Here is a 22,385-nt window from a genome sequence, read left to right as displayed (position 1 = left end):
CACGCCCAGGGCTGGTGTGCAGGGTGGGGAGGTCTAGGCGTAGGGGTACAGCTGAGAGACGGAAGTTGGGCCACACGCCCACGCGTGGGCACCCTGGAGCAGTGGCCACTGCATCCCATCCCCAGGGCTTCCCAGCCTCGCCCCTCTTGCCCCAGGCCTGGCCGCAGGAGGTACCTTGGGAAGCTTGACGAACCCAAACTCCTGGGGCAGGAGCGAGTGGTTGTGGAGGCGGATTTCTGTCCTGATGGCCTCGTAGATGGTGCAGTAGCCAAAATCCACCTCCGAGGGACTGAGCTCCAGGTCCGAGGTGGTGACAATGGCATGCACGGTGAATTCCACTGGCTTGTTCTGAGGCACAAAGGGCGCAGTCGCTCTCGCAGCTGCTTGGAGACTTACCAAGTGCTCCCCAAACTCTGAGGCGCGACCACTGCTACTGCCTTGTGGCCACGGTCCACGGTTTCCAGGACACGATGAGGCCATCTTTTAATAACACCCACTTCCTGGTGACCACTCCCTGACATGGGGGGGTGGCAGCTGAGAGCCAGCTGCAGGTGGAGTGGGGTGCATGTGTCCCTGTGTGTGGCACACATGGGTGCGTAGACGTGTGCAGCTGTGTGGGCAGCCCTCGTGTGCACATGCAGGTGAGGGTGCCTGGGACACAGCCCTACTGGCCTGGGCAGGCCTCGGAGGCCTCTCTCTGGCCCATGAGCACCCTCCCAGCAGGCAAGCCCCTCTGGCCGCTAGATGCCTCACTGGAAGGCAAGTGAGGATGGGCCCTTTTGGGGGCCCTCGCCTGGCCTCCCAGGAAAGCCACTGTTCCCCAGGAGCGCCCAGCATCCCTGGAAAGTGCCCCAACACAGACCTGGTCAGCCACCCACATGGTCATCGGGGCCACAGACCTGGTCAGCCACCCACATGGTCATCGGGGCCACAGACCTGGTCAGCCACCCATATGGTCATCGGGGCTTCCAGGACTCGCGTCTCCTTGTCAAAATACCTCCCCGCATCCTCCGGGAGGGAGTGTCTGAAAGAGGCAGACGAGGCGAACGTGCTTTCCTCTTTCCATTTTGTGAAATGACGGTAAGACCCACTGTCAGTGGTGCTTCTACATCTCTGAGAGGTACGGCACCTCTGAAACATTGGTGCTGGGATACGCCTCGTGCCGACCTCCCACTCGCGCACAGAACCCGCGAGCGCGTGGCCCCTGTGGGCCCGCGAGGGCTCTGGCATGTCTGAGTCTAAGTAGCCAGCACTCCCAGGAGCAACACAACTGACTGTGGCTCAAAAGCTGTGTTTAAATAAACAGAAAAAAATTCAATAGCCAAGGTTCAAATTAATATGGAGTTTGCATCATAAAGGAATCTTAAAAAGCCCTTTGAAAATGCATTTTCACTTTAATCAGAGTTTGATCTCTGATTACATAAGTTAGTGTTGTTATAGAAATATCAGGAAAAGTACAAATAAGAAAGAAAAACATCAGCTTCCCTGTGACAGGTGGCCAGCAGGGGCAAGTCCAGGAAACAGTCGATTTAAAGCTCAGCTCCAACCTGTTCCCCTCCAAGTCCCGCCAGGTCGTGCCTGCTGCGCCCACCTCCCTCACCAAGCTCCACTGAGCATCCTTTGTCTGGACCTCGGTCCTGGCCCGGATGCTGAGGGCAGCTCTGGGGAGCTGGGATCAGACATAGGACGTCCAGCCTCCAAAGCACAACAAACGCTGAAGTGCAGTAACCAAAGTCCACCTGGCAAAAGCAGAGACCAGGGGATGCACCCAGGAGGCCTGGAAAGAGCCTTGGATTGGAGAGGACAAGGGACGACTGGGTGACAGGCACACCCTCAAGACACAGGTAAAGGAGCAAATGTCAGGCGTGCACTGATCTCAAAACAGAACCCCAGGGAGTTATGGGAAAGGGATGAAGACAGGGAAGACAGCGTGCGAGCGCACAGACAGCAGGGTGCCCGCAACAAGCCAGAGCCGTATCCTGGGCCACCTTATCCCGGCAGGCAGCAGACCCTCAGTGGCAGTGAGAGCCGCAGGCCGTGCTTGGGGGACGCACAGCCTCCTGATCTTTTCAACGAGGCTGGAATAACTGGAAACCTCTGTACAAAAAAATGAACTTCAACTTGGCTCACATCTTAAACAAAAGCAACCAAAACGGACCACCGACCCAGCTGTGACTGGCCCCCAGTGTCATGGCCTCGGCCCCAGAACACATCCCTGCAGGGTGATGATCCCAGCAGCAGTGAGATCAGAGGAGTGGCCAGTGGAGAGGGACGCCTCGGAGCCCACGTCCTCCCACGTCCTCCTGCCCCGGCCCTGGCGTCCTGGCACCTACCGAGGCAGGAACTTGAGCTGCACGGAGTAGGACGACTGTGCCTGGATGTAGCCTGTCTCAGGCAGGAGCTCCAGGTGGGCCCTCAGCTCCTTGCACACCTCGAACTTCAGGCGCAGGGCAGCTTTCGACCTGTGGGCGCGTCGCAGGGCACTGGGTCAGGCACCACAGCCGTGACTGTGTGCGTGCTCAATGCCTGGAGTCATTAAAACATTTCTAACGCGCAAGCCCCCGACAGGTGCTCAGAGCCCACCCACTCCAAGCATGCACGTGCACCTCGACAATCAGAGTCTTCAAAGCCCTGCTTTGTAAGGGCTGTTTTATCTGAAATGAAATCTGATGAGGGATTCTTAAAAATAACCACATCGAAACGGAAGCATGGTCCTAATGGGCTCTCGGGAACCGGACGCTTTCCGGGAAGAGCAGCTGCCAGGCAGCCCCCGGGTGCGGGGCCCTGGAGGGGACATGAGGGGTGGAACCCCTCCCTCCAGGCCTCTGCCCGCCTCCTGCCCAGGGCATCCCCACATCCTGCAGCTCAAGCACAGGGCACGTGGGGGGCCTGGGACAGCCACAGGCCTCGGTGATGACTGCAGCCTCCAACCCAAGATGCGCCTGAGAGAGCCAAGGTACCCACCAGTCACCTGGGAGGCTGCGTCTGTCTGGTCTCCATCTCCAGCTCCCTCAAGCCAACAGCCTCCTCAGGACCACCGGGAGCCGCCCTGTTCCCACAGTGAAGCAAGCCCCCCTCCCCTGCCCGTCTTTGGGCCTCTGCTGAACACGGTGGTGTGGCCGCCTCACCACCGCTGCCCCGGGCAATCCACGACGGGGGACCCGGAGGGTGTAGCAGTGAGAAATCTCTCCTTCCTCCTGTGCTTCCACGCGAGTCACCCGTGCTGTGTCAGCCCCGTCTCCGTCCAGCACAGACCTGCCTCTGACCTCTAACCACTACCCAGAGACCACCCACAGTGCGTCTGGGCACACCGGCCTCTGCACCCCTACTGCTGGGGCCCCGTGCGAGGTGGGTGCCCGGGTGCTCAGAGACCGCGCCCTCCCTGTCCGGCAGATGCTGCTCTGTCTTCTGGTTCCCTTGTGGGGCCAGAGTCCATACAAACGAGTACACGGCTACACTGAGGTACGCACAACCACAGCCGGAGACCATCCACGGAGCTGAGCCCCACCCAGCCCACAGTGCCTGACAGACACGCCCGGGCCCTTTCTGTCACGTTTCCAAGGCCATAGAGAAGCTGTGGTAGGATGGATGCCGGAGGTGAGCAGACTCCACCGTGGCCACGCTAACTCACACAGCTCCTGGGTCACCGCAGACTTCACCGCAGCCACGCTAACTCACGCAGCTGGATCCCGGGTCACGGCAGACTCCACCGTGAGCAGGGTGTGCGGATGCCGAGGCCCCAGGCACTGGCCCCAGGCACAGGCACCTCCCGCCCGGTGACCTGGGTAGGAACGGCTCTCGCAGCGCCTGCCCTCCTGCGGTCCGACTCCTGTGGGCCCGGCACGGGCTGGGAATGTGCAGTGCGGTGTCTTCAGATTGGCCTGACTCTGACCCTCCTGCCTCCCCATGACGCCTCCTGTGATGACACTGGCGCCTCCCAGATGACCCTGGATCACCCTCACCAAGGTCCCTCTCCCCAACCACGGTGCTAAGCACCCCCCTTGCCACACAGGGTGACGTTCAGGGCCTGGACAGCAGCTGTGGCAGCCCCAGCTGCCGTGTCCCCGCTGGCCACTGGGGGGCTCACTGCCTGTGCACAGGCGGGCAGGCGCTCACCGTGTGTGCAAGTCACCCTGTGTGCATGGACGGGGGGGCTCGCCGTGTGTGCAAGTCACCCTGTGTGCATGGACGGGGGGGCTTGCCATGTGTGCAAGAGTCACCCTGTGTGCCCCCGTGTGCATGGACGGGCCGGGGCTCACCATGTGTGCAAGAGTCACCCCGTGTGCGTGGACGGGGGGGGCTCGCCGTGTGTGCAAGAGTCACCCCGTCTGCGTGGACGGGCAGGGGCTCGCCGTGTGTGCAAGAGTCACCCCGTGTGCGTGGATGGGGGGGGGCTCACCGTGTGTGCACAAGCACGGAGTCCTGGTAGAGCCGGTCGTACATACAGATCTTCAGGTCCACGCTGGGCTTTGGCACCCAGACCGGCACATCGATGGCCACGCCCATGACCCTGAAATGCAGCTGGATATGGACACGTGAGCTCAGCAACAGGAGTTCTTTGGGCAAAGCAGGCGATGTTGGTGAACACTGACACAGCTCCCAGGAGGAACGTTTCATGGGCTTGAGTTTTCTAACTCTTTGGGATGGCTGTGGCACTTTTCATATCATGTCATTTAAAATGTTCTTTTCTTTGAGATGGAGTCTCACCCTGTCACCCAGGCTGGAGTGCAGTGGTGTGATCTCTGCTCACTGCAACCTCCGCCTCCCGTGTTCAAGCAATTCTCCTGCCTCAGCCTCCCGAGTAGCTGGGATTACAGGCACCCGCCACCATGCCAGGCTAATGTTTGCATTTTTAGTAAAGACGGGGTTTCGCCACGTTGGCCAGGCTGGTCTTGAACTCCTGACCTCAGGGATCCACCCACCTCAGTCTCCCAAAGTGCAGGGATTAAAGGCATCAGCCACTGCATCCAGCCAAATATTCTTTTTAAATGTTCATCTATTACCAGAACAGAATACTGGATCGCCAAGTACCTACCACTCAGCTTCATACTCATTAACATTTAGGTGTTTAAAAAAACCTTTCTATGGCCAAGCACGGTGGCTCACACTTGTAATTCCAGCACTTTGGAGGCCAGGCTTGGAGGATTGCTTGAGCCCACAAGTTTGAGACCAGCCTGGGCAGCATGGTGAGACCCCCGTCCCTACAAAAAATACAAAAATTAGCCAGGCGTGGTGATGTGTGCCTGTGGTCCCAACTATGTGGGAGGCTGAGGCGGGAGAATCGCTTGAACCCCAGAGGCAGAGGTTGCAGTGAGCCGAGATAGTGCTTCTCCCCGGGCACTGACTCCTGGGGCCTCAGGAGGTTGGAGGGAATGAGTCAGGTTTTGGGAGGGCCTGCAAGCCCCGGGCTGGGGAAGTGCAGCAGCCCAGCACAAAGCCGCCTAGGCAGTGGTACTGTCCTGGTGCTGTGGGGTGAGCCGAGGACTCTGAACACTTTGGAGGATGCGAGGAGCCACAGCCTGGGACAGGCAACCGCTCCAGCCCATGGGGGTGCAGAGGGGGTGCAGAGGAATTTTTAAGCACAGAAAGTTGTCGCCTGGGGCTGGGCGCGGTGGTTCACTCCTATCATCCCAGCACTTTGGGAGGCCGAGGTGGGTGGATCACTTGAGGTCAGGAGATCGAGACCAGCCTGGCCAACATGGCGAAACCCCATCTGTATGAAAAATACAGAAGTTAGCCAGGTGTGGTGGTGTGCAGCTGTAATCCCAGCTACTCGAGAGGCTGAGGCAAGAGGATCACTTGAGCCCAGGGATAAGAGGCTGAAGTGAGCTGTGATCCTGCCACTGCATTCCAGCCTGGGTGACAGAATGAGATCCTGACTCAAAAAAAAAAAAAGAAAAAAGAACAATGGCTCTGTGTGTGTGTGCGTGTGCACGGGGGCCCTTTGTGTGCGAGTGTGTACATGTATCTGCGGGGGGCTCTGCATGTGTGCATGTGTGTGCGGGGCTCTGCATGTGTGCGTGTGTATACATGCATGTTTTTGCAGGGGCATGCGTGTGTGTCTCATAGAAGCATGTCTGCCTGTGTATGCCAGTGTGCATGTGTGTGTGTTGTAAACTGTGGTGTCACCATCTGTGCCACTAACTGGCCATCCCTGCATGGGCAAATGGCGACCTTGTGGCCAAGGGCAGCTGCTGCACAAGGCTGTGGAGGCAGGGGCCAGGGCGTGCGTGTGGCATGGCAGCAGGAATACTCACCATTGGGCACTGGGGGTTCTTAAACATGACCTTGAACCTGGCTTGGACGTTTCCTGGGACGACCGGGGTGAAGATGATGGGCACCTTGATGGAGCTGAAGGGGCCAATTTCCCCCTCTGTTATCTGCACAGGAAGAGATGCCATGGGGTCTGCCAGGCTTCATGGCTTTCAGGATCCCTTCCCAACCCTCACAATGGTGCGCTGCTGCAAGGATGGAAGGTAGCGGGACCCATGTCCCTGGGTGGCCACTTGGCCACAGATGTCCTGGGCCTGGCCCAGCCCTTGGAGGACTTACTGTTGTGGGATCCCAGCCAGGGGAGTTGGAGGCAGCCTGAACTCCTCCACATTCTCCCCTGCTCATGAGCTCAGGGCCGTGCCCCGGCCAGGGAGGCCACGGCCAGCGTCCACCCCACGTCTCACCAATACCCCATATCCAGGAAACAACCTGTGGGTCCTGCACAGCCCCGGCTTGTGGAGGCGGTGGCCCCACGCCAGCTGAGATTACAAGAGGCCTGGAGGCTGCAAGTGCCCGGTGGACACCGTCCAGCCCATCTCTGGTCAAAGGCAAGGGCCACCTGGCGGTGAGGGCCAGTGGGTTGGGGTGCGGCTGGGGCTGGGGGAAGGTGGGCGCTGTCTCGGATCGTGGCAGCTGTTTTAGGGCCTGAGCTGGCTGACCTCCCCCAGTGTGATCTCCGTCTGCTCTTCGCTGGAAGGTATCGCTGTGGTTAATCTCTCCGGTTCTGGAAGAAAAAGGGGATCCAGAGGTGAGGGTTGGCAGGGTGAAGGCGTGTGGCCCAGGGCCCCTCGGGACGTGGTCACCACCTCCAAACCCATATCCTGGGCTCTGTCCTTTCTGGCTGTAGTGGCCCCTTGGGGGACCCAGGCCCAGAGAGGGTGTGCAGCCAGTCCCCATGGTGCCTGGAGGGCTTTGGAAGCCCTCTCCCAAGGACCTCCATTTTCTCACAGCCCGCCAGCCCCAGGGCGAGGGTATTAGAGGCTGGAGTGGGAAGGACAGCTAAGTCCAGAAAATTCTAAAACAGTGTCATCTTTTGGGGATGTTTCTTCTCTTACCATCATATCTGGTAACCTAACTTCCCACAGACGTAGCGTTCGTGTTCCCTACGGGTACCTGCTACTGGCGTGTTGGAGTCATCACGTCCCCGTGGCGGGCTCCTGGTTTCCATCTGCCGCTGGGTTCTGGGGGCACCTGCCGGCAGTTGGTCAGCAAGGCCCCAGGTAGCAGAGCTGTTTCCTTGCAAGTCCGAGCAGGACTTTTTGTTGACTTTGCACCTGAATCGATGCAATTCGAGAGGCCACGTGCAGGTTGGCGTTCTCCTTTGGCTTCTGTCGCACTGCCGGGTGGGGTCAGAGCAGCCGCCGGCCAGGCCAGGTCATCATGGGGAGCCCCCATGGGCTTGCCAGAGCCTGCCCTGGGCTCGGCGTCTGGACGGCAGGGCTCTTCGGGAGCCGGGTGACGACTTCAAAACACTGTGCACATTATTTCTGGGGTCTGGAGCTGTAAAGGCCGCAGGGACCCCTGTTCCTTTTTTTTTTTTTTTTTTTTTTTTTTGAGATGGAGTCTCGGTCTGTCATCCAGGCTGGAGTACAATGGTGTGATCTTGACCCACTGCAGCCTCTGCCTCCCGGGTTCATGCCGTTCTCCTGCCTCAGCCTCCCAAGTAGCTGGGACTACAGGCACCTGCTACATGCCTGGCTCATTTTTGTATTTTTAGTAGAGATGGGGTTTCAGCGTACTGGCCAAGTTGGTCTCGAACTACTGACCTTGTGATCCGCCCACCTTGGCCTCCCAAAGTGATGGGATTGCAGGTGTGAGCCACCACGCCCAGCCAGGGGCCCCCGGTTCTGAATGTGGAAGGGGTGCAGCTGGGTCAGCTGCCCTCCACTCTGGCTGCCTCAGGATCACCACGGCAATAAGAGCCTGGACCTGAGCCCAGGTGGTCAGATTCTGGGTCCAGCAGCTTTTTGGTTTTTAGAGACGAGGTCTCACTCTTTGCCCAGGCTGGAGTGCAGTGGTGCAATCACTGCTCCCTGCAGCCTCGGCCTCCTGGTTTCAAGTGACCACAGGTGCATGCCACCATGCTTGGCTAATTTTTATATACATATATGTGTGTATATATATATTTTGGTAGAGACAGGGTCTTGTTATGTTGCCCAGGCTGATCTCAAACATCTGGGCTTAAGCGATCCTCCTGTGTTGGCCTCCCAAAGTATTGGGATTACAGGCATGAGCTACCATGGCCTGGTCTCCTTATTCTAGTCTTTTCTTTTCTTTCTTCTTTTTTTTTTTTTTTGGCAGGGTCTTACTCTGTCACCCAGGCTGCAATGCAGTGGCGTGATCACGGCTCATTGCAGCTTCACCTTCCCAGGCTCCAGCAATCCTCCCGGCTCAGCATCCTGAGTAGCTGGGACTACAGATGCATGTCACCATGCCTGGCTATTTTTCTTCTTCGTAGAGATGGAGTCTCACCATGCAGTACTTTTCAATGTATTAAGCATCCTCATTTGATCTTTGATGTCAAATAACACCCATGTCTGAACCGTGCAAGACTGCTGCAATTCCTTCCTTCCTTCCTCCCTTCCTCCCTCCCTCCCTCCCTTCCTTCCTTTCCTTCCTTCCTCCCTTCCTCCCTCCCACCCTCCCTCCTTTCTTTCCCTCCTTCCCTCCCTCCTTCCTTTCTTTCCCTCCCTCCCTTCTTTCCTTCTTCTTCTTTCTTTCTTTGACAGTCTTCCTCCTTCGCTCAGACTGGAGTGCAATGGTGCGATCTCAGCTCACCACAACCTCAGCCTCCCGGGTTCAAGCGATTCAAGTGCCTCAGCCTCTCAAGTAGCTGGAATTACAGGTGCGTGCCACCATGCCTGGCAATTTTTTTTGTATTCTTAGTAGAGATGGGGTTTTGCCATGTTGCCCAGGCTGGTCTCAAACTCCTGACCTCAAGTGATTTGCTTGGCCTCCCAAAGTGCTGGGATTACAGGTGTAAGCCACCGTGCCCAGTCAATGGCAGTATTTTCTGTTGTTTCTGGGTGAGTGATTTTTTTCTATTTTTTTTTTTTTAAGGAATAAGTTGCATATAGTAAAATGGACTCTTCTTAGTGGAACTTTCTGCAAGTTTTGACAGATGCATGTGGTTGTACACTCATCACAGCAGTCAAGACACTGAACAGCCCCATCATGCCCGTGTCACCCGTGCCCCTTTCTAGTCAACCCCTTCCCCTGCCCCAGCAACCGGTATCTATTTTGTCTCTATAGTTTTGCCATTTTTAGCCAAAATATTCTTTTTCTAGAATGTCACAAAAATGGACTCACAGAGCTTACAGTCTTTTGTGTCTGAGTTCTTCCCCTTAGCACGATGCATTTGAGACTGGTCCACGGCACGGCCTCTGTCAAAGGTTTTGTCTGTTTGCTGCCCAGCGGCGCTGCATGGCAGGGACCCCACGGTTTCTCTATCCGCTCCCCAGGTGTGGGACATTAGGGTCGTAGGTTTTTGCCAATTGCAAATAAGCTCTCCACAAACATTCACACACAGGTTTTTGTGTGAATTTAAGTTTTCGCTTCTCTTGGCGGATACCTAGGAGTGGCATTGGTGGGTGTCTGGCGTTGCTGCTGAGCGTTTCGCTGGTGGCCGTGCCATTCTGCATCCCCAGGGGCAGCACTGGAGTTCCAGCTGCTCCTCACCGGCACTTGCTATTGTCAAACTTTTTGTTTTTTGTTTATAATTTAGCTGTTCATATAGGTGTGTAGTGGTGTCCCATTGTGGTTTTAATTGACATTTTCTTCATCTCATGTTTAATGATGCTGAGCATCTTTTCATGTGCTAATTTCTCATCCACATATCTTCTCTGGTGCAGCATTTGTTTAGGTCTTTTGCCCTTTTTTTTTTTTTTTTTTTTTGAGATGGAGTTTCACTCTCGTTGCCCAGGCTGGAGTGCAATGGTGCAGTCTCGGCTCACTGCAAACTCCGCCTCCCAGGTTCAAGCGATTCTCCTGCCTCAGCCTCCCGAGTAGCCGGGACTACAGGCGCCTGCCTCCATGTCCAGCTGGTTTTTGTATTTTTAGTAGAGACGGGGTTTCGCCACGTTGGCCAGGCTGGTCTCAAACTCCTGACCTCAGGTGATCCGCCCACCCCAGCCTCCCAAAGTGCTGGGATTACAGGTGTGAGCCACCGCGCCCAGCCTTTTGCCCATTTTTTGACTGGGTTATTTTCCAGTTAAATTTTGAAAGTTACATAGTTTGAATACAAATTCTTTATCAGATTTGTGATTTGCTAATGCTTTCTGCCAGTCTGTGGCTTATCTCTGCGGTCTCTTAATAGTGTCTTTCTTTTTTTTTTTTTTTTTTTTTTTTTTTTTTTGAGACGGAGTCTCGCTGTGTCTCCCAGGCTGGAGTGCAGTGGCGTGATCTCGGCTCACTGCAAGCTCTGCCTCCCGGGTTCATGCCATTCTCCCGCCTCGGCCTCCCGAGTAGCTGAGACTACAGGCGCCCGCCACCACGCCCGGCTAGTTTTTTTGTATTTTTAGTAGAGACGGGGTTTCACCGTGTTAGCCAGGATAGTCTCGATCTCCTGACCTCGTGATCCACCCGCCTCGGCCTCCCAAAGTGCTGGGATTACAGGCTTGAGCCACCGCGCCCGGCCAATAGTGTCTTTCAAAGAGCAGATGTTCTTGGTTTTGGTGAAGTCCAGTTTACAATTTTTAAACCATGGGCCATAGTTTCAATGTTATGTCTACGAAGAACCTTTGCCTCACCTAGGGCCACACGTTCTCTCCTGTGTTTTTTCCGGGGGGGAGTTTTATATTTTTAGGCTTAACTTTTAGGTACATGATCTATTTTGATAATTTTTTGTTTATAGTATGAGGAACGAGTTAAATTTAAATTGGAGGGGGGCGTATTAGTCTGTTTCATACTGCTCTAAAGAACTGCCCGAGACTGCGTAATTTATAAAGGAAAGAGGTTTAATTGACTCACAGTTCCACCTGGCTGACGAGGCCTCAGGAAACTTACAGTCATGGGGGCTGGAAGGGGAAGCAGGCACGTCTCACATGGTGGCAGGAGAGAGAGGGGTGAGAATGCATTTAAAACAGCATCAGATCTCATGAGAATTCACTCACTATTATGAGAACAGCATGGGGCAATCACTCCCATAATTCAGTCACTTTCCTCTCTCCACACGTCGGGATTACAATTTGAGATGAAACCTGGGTGGGGACACAGAGCCAGACTATATGAGGGGGCTTGTGTTTATCCAATTGTTATGGCCTCACTTGTTGAAAAGACTGTTCTTTCTCCAAGCAATTACCTTTGCACCTCTGTTCAAAACCAGTCGACTATAATTGTGTGTCTATTTTTCCATTATCTTGTTCCATTGGGTCTCTGTCTCTGTTCAACACCACACTGTCTTGTTACTGTACTTTATATTAATCTTGAAATCAGGTAGTGTAAGTCCTTGAAATTTGTTTTTTCAAAATTGTTTTGGTCACTTCAGGTCCTTTAGATTTCCATATGAACGTTACAATCAGCTTGTCAATTTCCATTAAAAAATCTTCCTGGAATTTTGGTTGGAACTGCATTCATCCATAGATAGTTCTGGGATAATTCACATTTTAATGAAGTGTTCCAATGGTTCGTTCCCACAGTATAGAAAATACTATACTATGCTTGATGGCCAGGCATGGTGGCTTACGCCTGTAATCTTAGCACTTTGGGAGGCTGAGATGGGTGGGTCACTTGAGGTCAGGAGTTTGAGACCAGCCTGTGTGATGCAAACTGTCTCACGCAGACTGCAGAGAATACTGTCCAGGCTGAAAGAGTGTTGGTGAGTGGCCAATGCACAGGCAGCCTCCCTCAGAAGAGCACAGCTTTGGCTCAGCATGCAGGGAATTCCACGAGAAACATGGCTCACTGCAACCTCCACCTCCCGGCTTCAAGAGATTCTCCTGCCTCAGCCTCCAGAGTAGTTGAGACTACAGGCGCCTGCCACCCTTCCTGGCTCATTTTTTTTTTTTTTTTTTTTTGAGACGGAGTCTTGCTCTGTTACCCAGGCTGGAGTGCAGTGGCCGGATCTCGGCTCACTGCAAGCTCCGCCTCCTGGGTTCACGCCATTCTCCTGCCTCAGCCTCCCGAGTAGCTGGGACTACAGGCACCCGCCACCTCGCCTGGCTAGTTTTTTGTAATTTTTAGTAGAGACGGGGTTTCACCGTGTTAGCCAGGATGGTCTCAATCTCCTGACCTCGTGATCTGCCCGTCTCGGCCTCCCAAAGTGCTGGGATTACAGGCTTGAGCCACCGCGCCCGGCCCCTGGCTCATATTTTGTATTTTTAGTAGAGATGGGGTTTCACCATGTTGCCCTGGGTGGTCTCGAACTCCTGAGCTGAGGTGATCCACCCGTCTTGGCCTCCCCAAGTGCTGGGATTACAGGCGTGAGCCACTGGGCCCGATCAAGGTGTTGGCAGTTCTGAGGCCAATTCAAAGGCCAGGGGTCATTGTAATGAGTAAAGAAGAAAATAAAGAGAGAGGATAAAAGGCCAGAATATAAAATAAAATAAAAAAAAAAAAGAAAAGAAACAAAAAAGTAAGACCAATGTAAAGCACAAAATAAGATGGTAGAAATGGATCCACATGTATCAATCATCACAACACATTTAAATAGATTAAATGTTCTAAAGAAAGTCAAAGACTGTCACTGGATAAACAGACCAAAACTGTATAACATATTGATGAAAGAAAGAAAAAGAAAGAAAAGGAAAAGAGAGAGAGAGAGAGAGAGAAGAAAAAAAGAAAAGAAAAGAAAAGAAAAGAAAGACCTAGTTAAATGGGGAGATAATGGTTATGAATTAAAAGACTCTTTTTTTTTTTTTTTTGACAGGGTCTCTCTGTTGCCCAGGCTGCAGTCAGTGGTGCAATCACAGCTCACCGCCGCCTTGACCTCCTGGGCTCAAGCCATCTTCCTGCCTTAGTCCCCCAATAGCTGGGACTACAGAGGCGCATCACCACACCTGGCTAATTAAAAAAAATTTATTAGAGATGGGGTCTCCCTATGTTTCCCAGGCTGGTCTCAAACTCCTGAGCTCAAGTGATCCTCCTGCCTTGGCCTCCCAAAGTGCTGGGATTACAGGTGTGAACTGCCGCGCCCAGCCTCAATACTGTTAAGATGTCAATTCTCCCCACATTGATCTATAGATTCAATGCTATGCCAATTAGATTCATGCTATGCTTTTTGGTAGAAATAAAAAAGCTGATTCTACAATTTATGTGGAAATGTAAAGGACCTAAACTATCCTGAGGCCCTAACGCAAATATTGTGAAGAAAATAATGAAGTTGGGTGACTTACACCACCTGGCTTCAAGGCTTTGTCTGAGTCCATGATAACCAAGACAATGGCTCTGGCATAAGAATAATTAAATGGATCAATTAATCAGAAAAAAGAGGGAAGAACTGTATAAGCTCATGCTTATATGGTCAATTGACTTTCTTTTCTTTTTTTTTTGAGACAGCGTTTCACTCTCATAGACGAGGCTGGAGTGCAATGGCGCAATCTCGGCTCACTGCAACCTCCGCCTCCCAGGTTCAAGCAATTCTCTTGCCCCAGCCACCTAAGTAGCTGGGATTACAGGCGCCCGCCACCACGCCTGGCTAATTTTTTGTATTTTTAGTAGAAACGGGGTTTCAGCATGTTGGCCAGGCTGGTCTCAAACTCTTGACTTCAAGTGATCTGCCTGCCTCGGCCTCCCAAAGTACTGGGATTACAGGTGTGAGCCACTGTGCCTGGCTGGTCAATTGATTTTTGGCACGGACAATGAATGGATCGAATGGATAGCAGAGTCCACTTGTGCCGTGGAATACACAAACACGCGCCGGAGAAATGAACCTCAGCCCCGACTTCCACCACAAGCAGGAGTGAATTTGAGGTGGATCGTACACCTCAACACAAAAGCGATGTCCTATGTCTTTATGACCCTGGAGGAGAAAAAATCGCCTAAAAAGCATAAAAAACAAATTCCAATAGAAACGATTGGTAAATATGCAAAGACTGGACTGAAGAACTTTGATTTGAGAAAAGACATCATAAAGGGAGAGGAAGGCCCAGCCACAGACTCGAGGCAGCACCTGCAACATTCCTCAGGGACGAGGGCTGGAATCCGGGTGCATGAAGAGCTCCTATGAATGAATGAGAAGAAGACAAACAACCCCACAGAAGAACGAGGGAAAGCCTTAAACAGAGATGCCACACCAAAGAAAATACAACTTGTAAATGGGCCCATGGAAAGACACGTAATCTCATTGGTGATCTGCGAAATCACAAAGCAACATCTCAACGGCAGACTGGTGCAGACCCTCCAGACAGGCAGCCCCGGGCTGTCTGACCTCACCCTCCTGAGGACGTGACACAAGGCCCTCAAGCCCAGTGTGGCCCTGTAGGGCCCTCTGTGACCAGGCAGAGCTGGGCTTCCGGGCTGTCCAGTAGGGCAGCTGCTGCCCACAGGTCACTGTGGAGCATGTGAAATGTGGCCCTTGTGGAGGAGGACCTGAATTTTCACTATTATTTAATTTGGATCAATTTAAGTTTAAACAGACAGATATGGCAGTGACGGCCAGGCGCGGTGGCTCAAGCCTGTAATCCCAGCACTTTGGGAGGCCGAGACGGGTGGATCACGAGGTCAGGAGATCAAAACCATCCTGGCTAACACGGTGAAACCCCGTCTCTACTAAAAAATACAAAAAGAAACTAGCTGAGCGAGGTGGCGGACACCTGTAGTCCCAGCTACTTGGGAGGCTGAGGCAGGAGAATGGCGTAAACCCGGGAGGCGGAGCTTGCAGTGAGCTGAGATCGCGCCACTGCACTCCAGCCTGGGCGGCAGAGCGAGACTCCGTCTCAAAAAAAAAAAAAAAACCAAAAAAAACACAAAAAAACCAGATATGGCAGTGACAGCCACACTGAACAGCACAGTCTTGTACACTGTTGGTGGGAGTGTAAACTTACACAACCACTTTGAAAAAGAACTCGGTGGGCTGGGCGAGGTGACTCATGCCTGTAATCCAGCACTTTGGGAGGCTGAGGTGGGCAGATAGCATGAGTTCAGGAGTTCAAGATCAGCCTGGGAAACATGGTGAAACACTGTCTCTACAAAAAATACAAAAACTAGCCAGGTGTGGTGGTGTGTGCCTGTACTCCCAGCTACTCAGGAGCTGAGGCAGGAGGACTGCTTGAGCCCAGGAAGTCGAGGCTGCGGTGAGCTGTGACTGCACCACTGCACTCCAGCCTGGGTGACAGAGTGAGACCCTGTCTCCATAGAAAAAGAACTCACTTTGATATTAGCTGATGCCAGTGAGGCTGGCTATGCCCTGTGATGCCGGCATGAACCCCAGCCCCGTGCCCTGTGGGAACTCACACACAGGCCTGAGGGGAAGTGCAGAGTGGCCGCGTTTGCAACAGTGTGTACCACAAACGCTCCCAAGCGTGTGCTGGCAGGACGACGGATCTAGAACCCGAGGCTGTCTCAGGAAAGGAAATGCCACGCAGTGGTGAGGACAGGAAGTGTGGCTCACACCAGAAGTGCGGCTCACACCGGAAGTGCAGCTCACACCGGAAAAGTGCAGCTCACACCGGAAGTGCGGCTCACACCGGAAGTGCGGCTCACACCGGAAAAGTGCGGCTCACGCCGGAAAGTGTGGCTCACACCGGCTGTGGAGAACTGGCCCAGCTCCACCCTGCGCTGCAGGGCACACGGAACTCGCACCACGCGAAGACAGACAGGTGGAGCCCAGAGGCTTGTGGATCTCGATGTGTATGTGGGAAAACGATCAAGAGAAGCAAAGAGGAGACGCAAGTGATTCCCGATGGCAGCGGGGTGGAGGGTGGGAGGCGTGGGGAGGGTAGGACCCGCCTGTTTTCTCGGCGCCTCTTCCCGCTGGTGCAAATCTAACAACAGCCACAGCTGTGGAGCTAGACAGAAGCCCCCGCAGCCCGGCCGCTCCAGGGGGCACCGCAGAGCCTCTTCCCCACCCCGTGTGGCCCGTGCTGGGCCTGCTGGGCCGATGCTGGAGGGGCCTGCAAGTCTTCTGTTAGTGTCAACGTGAGCACACCTGTCAGCGTGCTCCAAAAACAACACTTAGTGGTACATAGGAATATTTTCTTGCTTAACTGTCACTGAACATCGAAGGCCTGGGGAAATTCTCTCCTTTCCAATCCTCCCCTGGGCCCCTCAGCCCCCTGGAATGCTGCCCTGGGGCCCTCGCTGCCCGCCCACCCTGCCTTGGCCTGGCAACCCGGCTCACCTGTGGGCTGCTCCTCCTCCTGCTCCTTGTCCAGCTTCTCCAGCTCCTTCCGGCTCTGCATGTCCGCCTGGGAGGACTCTGTGCCCTCTAGCTGCTGCTCAGATATGCTGGTGGCAGCTTTGTCATACAAGCTTTTATCTTCGTAGGTCAGGATGCTGCTCTGGAGAGGAGAATCAACACCCTGGCTTGGGAGGTTTCCCACCTCCTTCCCCCAGTCAGCTGCCCAGACTCCCACGAGGACAGGCCGTGTCAGGGGCTGGGCCCTGGCTCCAGCGTGGCCCCTCAGCTGCCTCCTCGGCTGCCTGCTCTCGTCTCACCCGTCCTGGTTGTGGGATCACAGCAGCAGCTCATCCAGAGGCTCAGGGTCACCCCTCAGCCTCCCTCGCTCTAGGCCGGGTGGGCATGGCTGTGCTGCCCCAGCCTGGGAGTGTGAGCTGCATCTTCCTCTTGGTCCGATCCTCCTTCCTCCTTGGCTGGCTAGAGGCTGAGCCTACTCTCCACCTGAGCCCTGAGATACCCATACCCGGGACAGGACAAGACGTGCTCACACTTGGAACCGGTGCAGCTGCAGCCATGGAATGCGACTGTCCAGCCCTCCCGCCCCCACGCCTGGGGCTTCAGAGACGTGTGGGGGGAGGCTGGGTCTCCTGGGGCGCTCAGGCCTGGAGCTGCTGGCCAGCGCCCCTGCTGCTATGTGCCTGAGAAAGGGAGTGTCCTGCTGCCGCTGCCCCTGAGGCCAGGTGACCAGGTGTCCTGTGGAAGCTGGTCTCTTCTGCTTAGGCTGATTTGAGGAGGCCCCCACACTGCCCTCCTCCCAGGCCCACTGTTGAGAACCTCATATTGTCACCCGTGTTCACCCACATGGGACTGGATTTGGGGAGCAGGGCCCCCCAGTCCCCCATGGCTGAACGGCACACTCACTAATTTCAGGATGGACTGGGAGTCGTCCGTCTCGCAGGGCTCTGAAGCTGGCAGGAACTTGAAACTCGTGCCCAAGCCCCCAGCGTTGGTCAGTGTGATGGTCCGAGACGTGGTCTCTCCCACCACGTAGCTGCCGAAGTCAATGAGCTCCTTGTCGAGGGACAGCTGCCAGAGGACACAGAGTGAACCCAGGGCCACCGTGCCAGGCCCACAGGGTGCCCAGCGCGAGGGCTGCACGTGGCTCCAGGCAGGGCTGCCGTGGGCATTTGTGCGTGTTGTGCACCGCACAAGCAGGTACACAATTCAACCCGGAAGTCAGGCGTGTATTGCTCATGACAAGGTGCGGCAGGCGAGTCTGGTTTTAGGAACATCAAGGCAGGAACCCCCTTGCCGAGGAGTAACAAGGGTTCGGTGAGAGGACGCAGGGCCTGGACAAGGAGCCGGACATGGGACTCTGGAGCTCCTGAGTGTGGATGGCGTCATTCCTGGGCGCGGTCAGCCGGACTCTGGATGCAGGGACCCAGGGAGTGTCCTTCCAGAACGGGAGCACGCCCTCCGTGGCGGTGCCTCACCATGCCCGTCGTGGGCCACAGGCCACAGAAGCTCTGGCGCTGGCTAAGGAGGCAGGCCTGGGCCACACCTCGGCTCTGCCCAGGGGCCCCTCCTCGGGAGGCTTTTCTGGGCTCTGAGTTTGGAGGCCCAGGGGCCCCCCACTCTGTGCTCCTGCTCCAGGGGCAGGACCAGGGGCCGCCGACGCAAATGGACGTGGTTCACAGAGGGTGGCCGGGGTCCAGCCAGGGGAGGCCGCCTCCTTCCCCCTGAGCCGCCTGGGCCCTGCTCTCCCCTCGTTCAGACAGGGCTTTACTGTTTTTACAGTCCCCAGCCTGGACGCTCCCCTGGGAGAAGCCCCTGCTCAGGGGAGCCGAGGGCCTCGGTGCTCCTGTCACAGAGGAGCACTTGACACTGCAGAGACCAAACGCGGGAGAGGCCGGGGCAGCTCTGGCCAGGACACCCAGGGCCATGCTGGGCACGTGCTCCGTGACGCTGATCCGGAGTGGAGCCGGCCAGCACCAGACTCCTGCCGCGCTCCCAGGCTGAGCAGGAGAGAGCCGGAGCCCGGCCGTCGCTGGGGCGGGGACTTCCTGCTGCCCCAGCCCTGGTGCTCCATGTCCTGGGCCTGAGTCTTGGTTCACCAAGAACCCGCACAGCGGAGTTGCCGCCTGGACCGCGACTGCTCTGAGGAGAAGGCGGCAGCCACAGGGCAAGGGGCTGCTCGGGCGCCCTAGGACGGTGGCAGTTCCTGCATGAACCCCAGCGGGGCCACGGCTGCCAAGGCCATGGCAAGGCCACTTGAGTGCCGAGAGGAAGGGAGACTAAAGTGACTGGAACACACTAAATATGCAAACGTTGGCGAATCTACGAAGAAACTGAGAGGAAAAAACTTCTCTCTCCACCACCATCAGTGACTCTGATTGCAGCAGCCCCTCCCCACGGCGACACGCGGCGAAGGCGGAAGCACACGACAGAGAAAGTTACACGGTGCTCATCAAAGGTGGCTGGGGGCAGCGTGGCCTGGACCACGGGCGACCATGAGGGCGTCTGCTGATCTTGCTGGGGGTGGGGGGACACAGCGCGGCCTCTGCCCTTCACCTGCCCCAGCTTGTTCCTCCTCTAATGCAAGGATGGGCCTCTCCCTGTCCCGCTGACGCAGGCCTGGGCTGTGGGACTTGCCTTGGCCCGTGAATTCTTAGGAGATATGATGTCCCCACCGTCCTCTGGGAGATGCTCGTGCTGCCGTAGCTGCCGCGCTGGAGTCCAGCCGGGACAGGGCCGGCCGCAGGGGGCCTCACACTCGCAGCTGAGCCAGGAGCCGCTTGCTGTGTGGCAGGTGCAGTGCGAGCTGATTACTCGGCAGGCGTGGGCGAGGGGGGGTGAACAATGGTGTGTGGGTTTCTGGTTTATTGGAGATGCATGCTGACGTTTCTGAGGGTGGAGCGTTGACATTTTACCAATGTACTTTGAAATGGATCAGCAACAGATACAGCAGTTGCTGGACCAAGCAAAGGTGTCCGAGGCCGACAATGTGGGGTCTGGGACGATGCGGGGTCCAGGATGATGCGGGGTCTGGGTTGTAGGCACCTGGAGCCTCGTTCTGCTGTTCTGTTTTCCACTATGCTTGAAATTTTTCTTAATTAAAAAGAATCAAGGGTGACCCCCCTCCAAGAGCTGTAGGAAGGACTGGAGCCTTCTCAGATGGATGTTAAGGGTTCCTCTGAGGCACGGGCCCTGCAGTCTGGGATCCACACGGAGCAAGGTTTGTCTCATTTTTCCAGTGCTGGTCCGAGTGCCCCACGTTCGAGACCCCCACCCAAGGTCCGGCTCAGGCCCACCTAAGCTGCTGTTGGAAGAAGGGGCTCGGCCCCTGGTGGAGATTGGAGCCTCCCCCTGGTCCCTGCCCTACCTGCACCCCCTCCCAGGAGATGCCGTCCCACTGGAGTTCCCAGCCAGGATGCCCCGAGAAATGCTGGCTCGGACACTTTGAACTCACCGAACATTTCTTTGTTGAACATTTCAATGGAACTGAAAACTCGCCCGTCTGAGCCAAAAATGAGATATTTCCTTCTAGATCTTTGTTTATCTAAGAAATAAAATGACCCCAACCACCATAAACTTCTGTAACTTTTGTGTGTTTTCTTTCTTTTTTTGGACAGGGTCTGGCTCTGCTGGCCAGGCTGGGGTGCAGTGGCACCTTCTCGGTTCACTGCAACCCCCCTCCACCCACTCGCACCTGGGGTCCAAGCAATCCTCCCACCTCAGCCTCTCGACTAGCTGGGATTACAGACATGCGCCACCACACCTGGCTAACTGTATTTTTTGTAGAGACGGGGTCTCGCCATGTTGCCCAGGCTGGTCTTGAGCTTCTGGGCTCAAGCGACCCTCCCACCTCGGCCCCCCGAAGCGCTGGGATTACAGGCATCAGCCACCACTCCCGGCTCTTCTGTAACTTAAGCCCGTTACACGTGCTGTGGCTGCCTGGGCCGGGGCCACCTGCCACCCGCCCAGCTCGGGTGACCCCAGGGGAAGGAGTCCGCAGAGGGCATTTCAGGAGGGCCGCACACTGGCAGGGCTTCCTAGAACATCCCAGCCCTCCCGACTTAGACCCGAGAGTGCATGCCCTCGGCCACTAACGCAGAGGAGCTGCGCTGCGGTTCTGCCCGACATTTCAGGAATACGTCGAGTGTATTTTTGGGACTAAAACAGCAAAACGGGCCTGCGTGATCCTCACTGAGAGGCCAAGTGCATCCTTCCTCCATCACGGTCTGCACCACCACGCCCGATCATGGGCTCCACCCACCGCCACCTCTCCTTTGAGAGAGAACGACCCCTTTGACTCACCATGGGCTTGAAGGTGACAAGCACTTCGCAGGACATCCCGGCGGACAGGGGGCCCGGGGGGTCAAAGCTGCAGGACATGACCCATAGCACACGGGGGTTAGAGCTGCAGAGGGTGAACACTCGCCTCGCCACCCGGAGCGCAGTCAGGCTGGGTCTCCCGGCCTCCTCCCCGCCCCAGCCCTGCACCTCTGCCACCTTCACTTGGGGGAGAGCTGGGTCTGCTGTGTTCTCTGCTGACCCCGGTACCTGGCAGGCAGGGGACGCTCCAGTGTGTGCGAATATTTGTGGAGTGAGGGAGTTAATCAATGAAGGCGTGAGGCAAGTCCCCAGGCCAACTGCCAGGAAGTGGGACCCCGTGGCTCGGTGAGGGCCACAGTTCCCCTGGGCACAGGTGCCAGGCCTGGGACCAGGGCTCTAGGGCTTTGATACCAATATGGGGCCAGGGGCCTGTGGGCAGGAGCCAGGAAGAGAGCTGGAACTGGGAGCCCTGAGACAGCCAGGACCCTCGACTCTCTCAGCCTCTTTCAGGGAAAGAACCAGAAAAACAGCCCCCACTGCACAGGCCCTTTGAGGGAGCTGGTCTGTCTTGGCCCAGATCAGGGTGAGGGAGCATCTCCCCAAGGAATTCCTGACGCCAGACTGATTTCACAAGGTTGGATTTTACCTAATGTGCTTGGTTTGGAAATGCGCAAGCTACAGTTTTAGTGTAAAAGTGTGTCCCTGGCTGGCAACGTTCCTGTGGCACCAGGAGAAGCAAAACCCGAAGCTCCTCCGATTGGGAGGGAAACGCTTCGGTGCCAACAGCACAGAGCCCGGGACGGAGCCGCCGGGGAGAGCAGCGAATCCGAGGGTGGATGTGCGCGCCTCACACACACCAGCACAGCAGAGTGCGGGGCCGAGCTCGACGCTTCAGACGACACGAGTGTGGAGTGGAGAAGTTAGAGGACGTGTGGATAAAACGGTTAGAGACAGAAATAGAGAATTCCAGACGTGAGAAAAGAACAAGACACTGTCAAGAAATGCAGACTCATCCAAAACAGAGCTTGGCATTTTTAGAAATGAGAGACAGGGCAGCTGAGTAAGAAGCTCACTAAGCAATCTCAACCGTTGATTAGCAGCACTAAGGGGACAAGGGGTGAACCGAGCGGCACCTAGAGCACCACCCAATGTGAAAAAGAGACAAGAAATTTCCCACCCGATGGGGAGGTTTCAAAAGGAGGAGCAGGAGGGCAGAGCCGGAGAATGAATAGGGGAGGGGCAATGCCGCAGGGGCTGGGGCTGAGAAGTTCCCAAAATTGTTCATAGATCTGAATCTTCAGATTCAAGAGTACAATGAGGTCTAAGAAAAATCAGCCCACACCGACACACAGCGGAGCTGCAGGACGTTAAGGATGAGAGAATCTCGGAGCAAGCAGGAGGAAAGCCAGGCATCCTCCAAAAACCCGGCACCTGGACCGAGGCCACCTCTCACTCCAGCAACAAGAGACAGAGGTCAGGAGACTGGTGGCCTCAGCCTGTC

General features: G+C 55.6%; 1 protein-coding gene across 3 annotated transcripts in view; it reads right to left on the bottom strand.

Moving 5' to 3' along the window:
- Positions 1-22,385, bottom strand: part of LOC105496715 (cilia and flagella associated protein 74) — a 78,010-nt gene that overhangs the window by 14,806 nt on the left and 40,819 nt on the right. For all 3 annotated transcript variants that reach the window (XM_011767287.3, XM_071067886.1, XM_071067888.1), the window contains exons 15-24: positions 20,867-20,933; positions 20,019-20,108; positions 17,471-17,635; positions 16,550-16,709; positions 6,933-6,997; positions 6,258-6,380; positions 4,400-4,521; positions 2,334-2,462; positions 937-1,024; positions 175-348 (exon numbers count right to left, since the gene is read on the bottom strand). In XM_011767287.3, coding sequence (XP_011765589.2) covers positions 175-348; positions 937-1,024; positions 2,334-2,462; positions 4,400-4,521; positions 6,258-6,380; positions 6,933-6,997; positions 16,550-16,709; positions 17,471-17,635; positions 20,019-20,108; positions 20,867-20,933 — 1,183 coding nt within the window. The remainder of the gene's footprint in view (positions 1-174; positions 349-936; positions 1,025-2,333; positions 2,463-4,399; positions 4,522-6,257; positions 6,381-6,932; positions 6,998-16,549; positions 16,710-17,470; positions 17,636-20,018; positions 20,109-20,866; positions 20,934-22,385) is intronic.

Source organism: Macaca nemestrina, chromosome 1 (genome assembly GCF_043159975.1).
Source record: "Macaca nemestrina isolate mMacNem1 chromosome 1, mMacNem.hap1, whole genome shotgun sequence".
In the NCBI taxonomy this organism is placed as follows: domain Eukaryota; kingdom Metazoa; phylum Chordata; class Mammalia; order Primates; family Cercopithecidae; genus Macaca; species Macaca nemestrina.
Note: the sequence above shows the minus strand (reverse complement) of the source record. Positions and strands in the feature narration are given on the sequence as shown.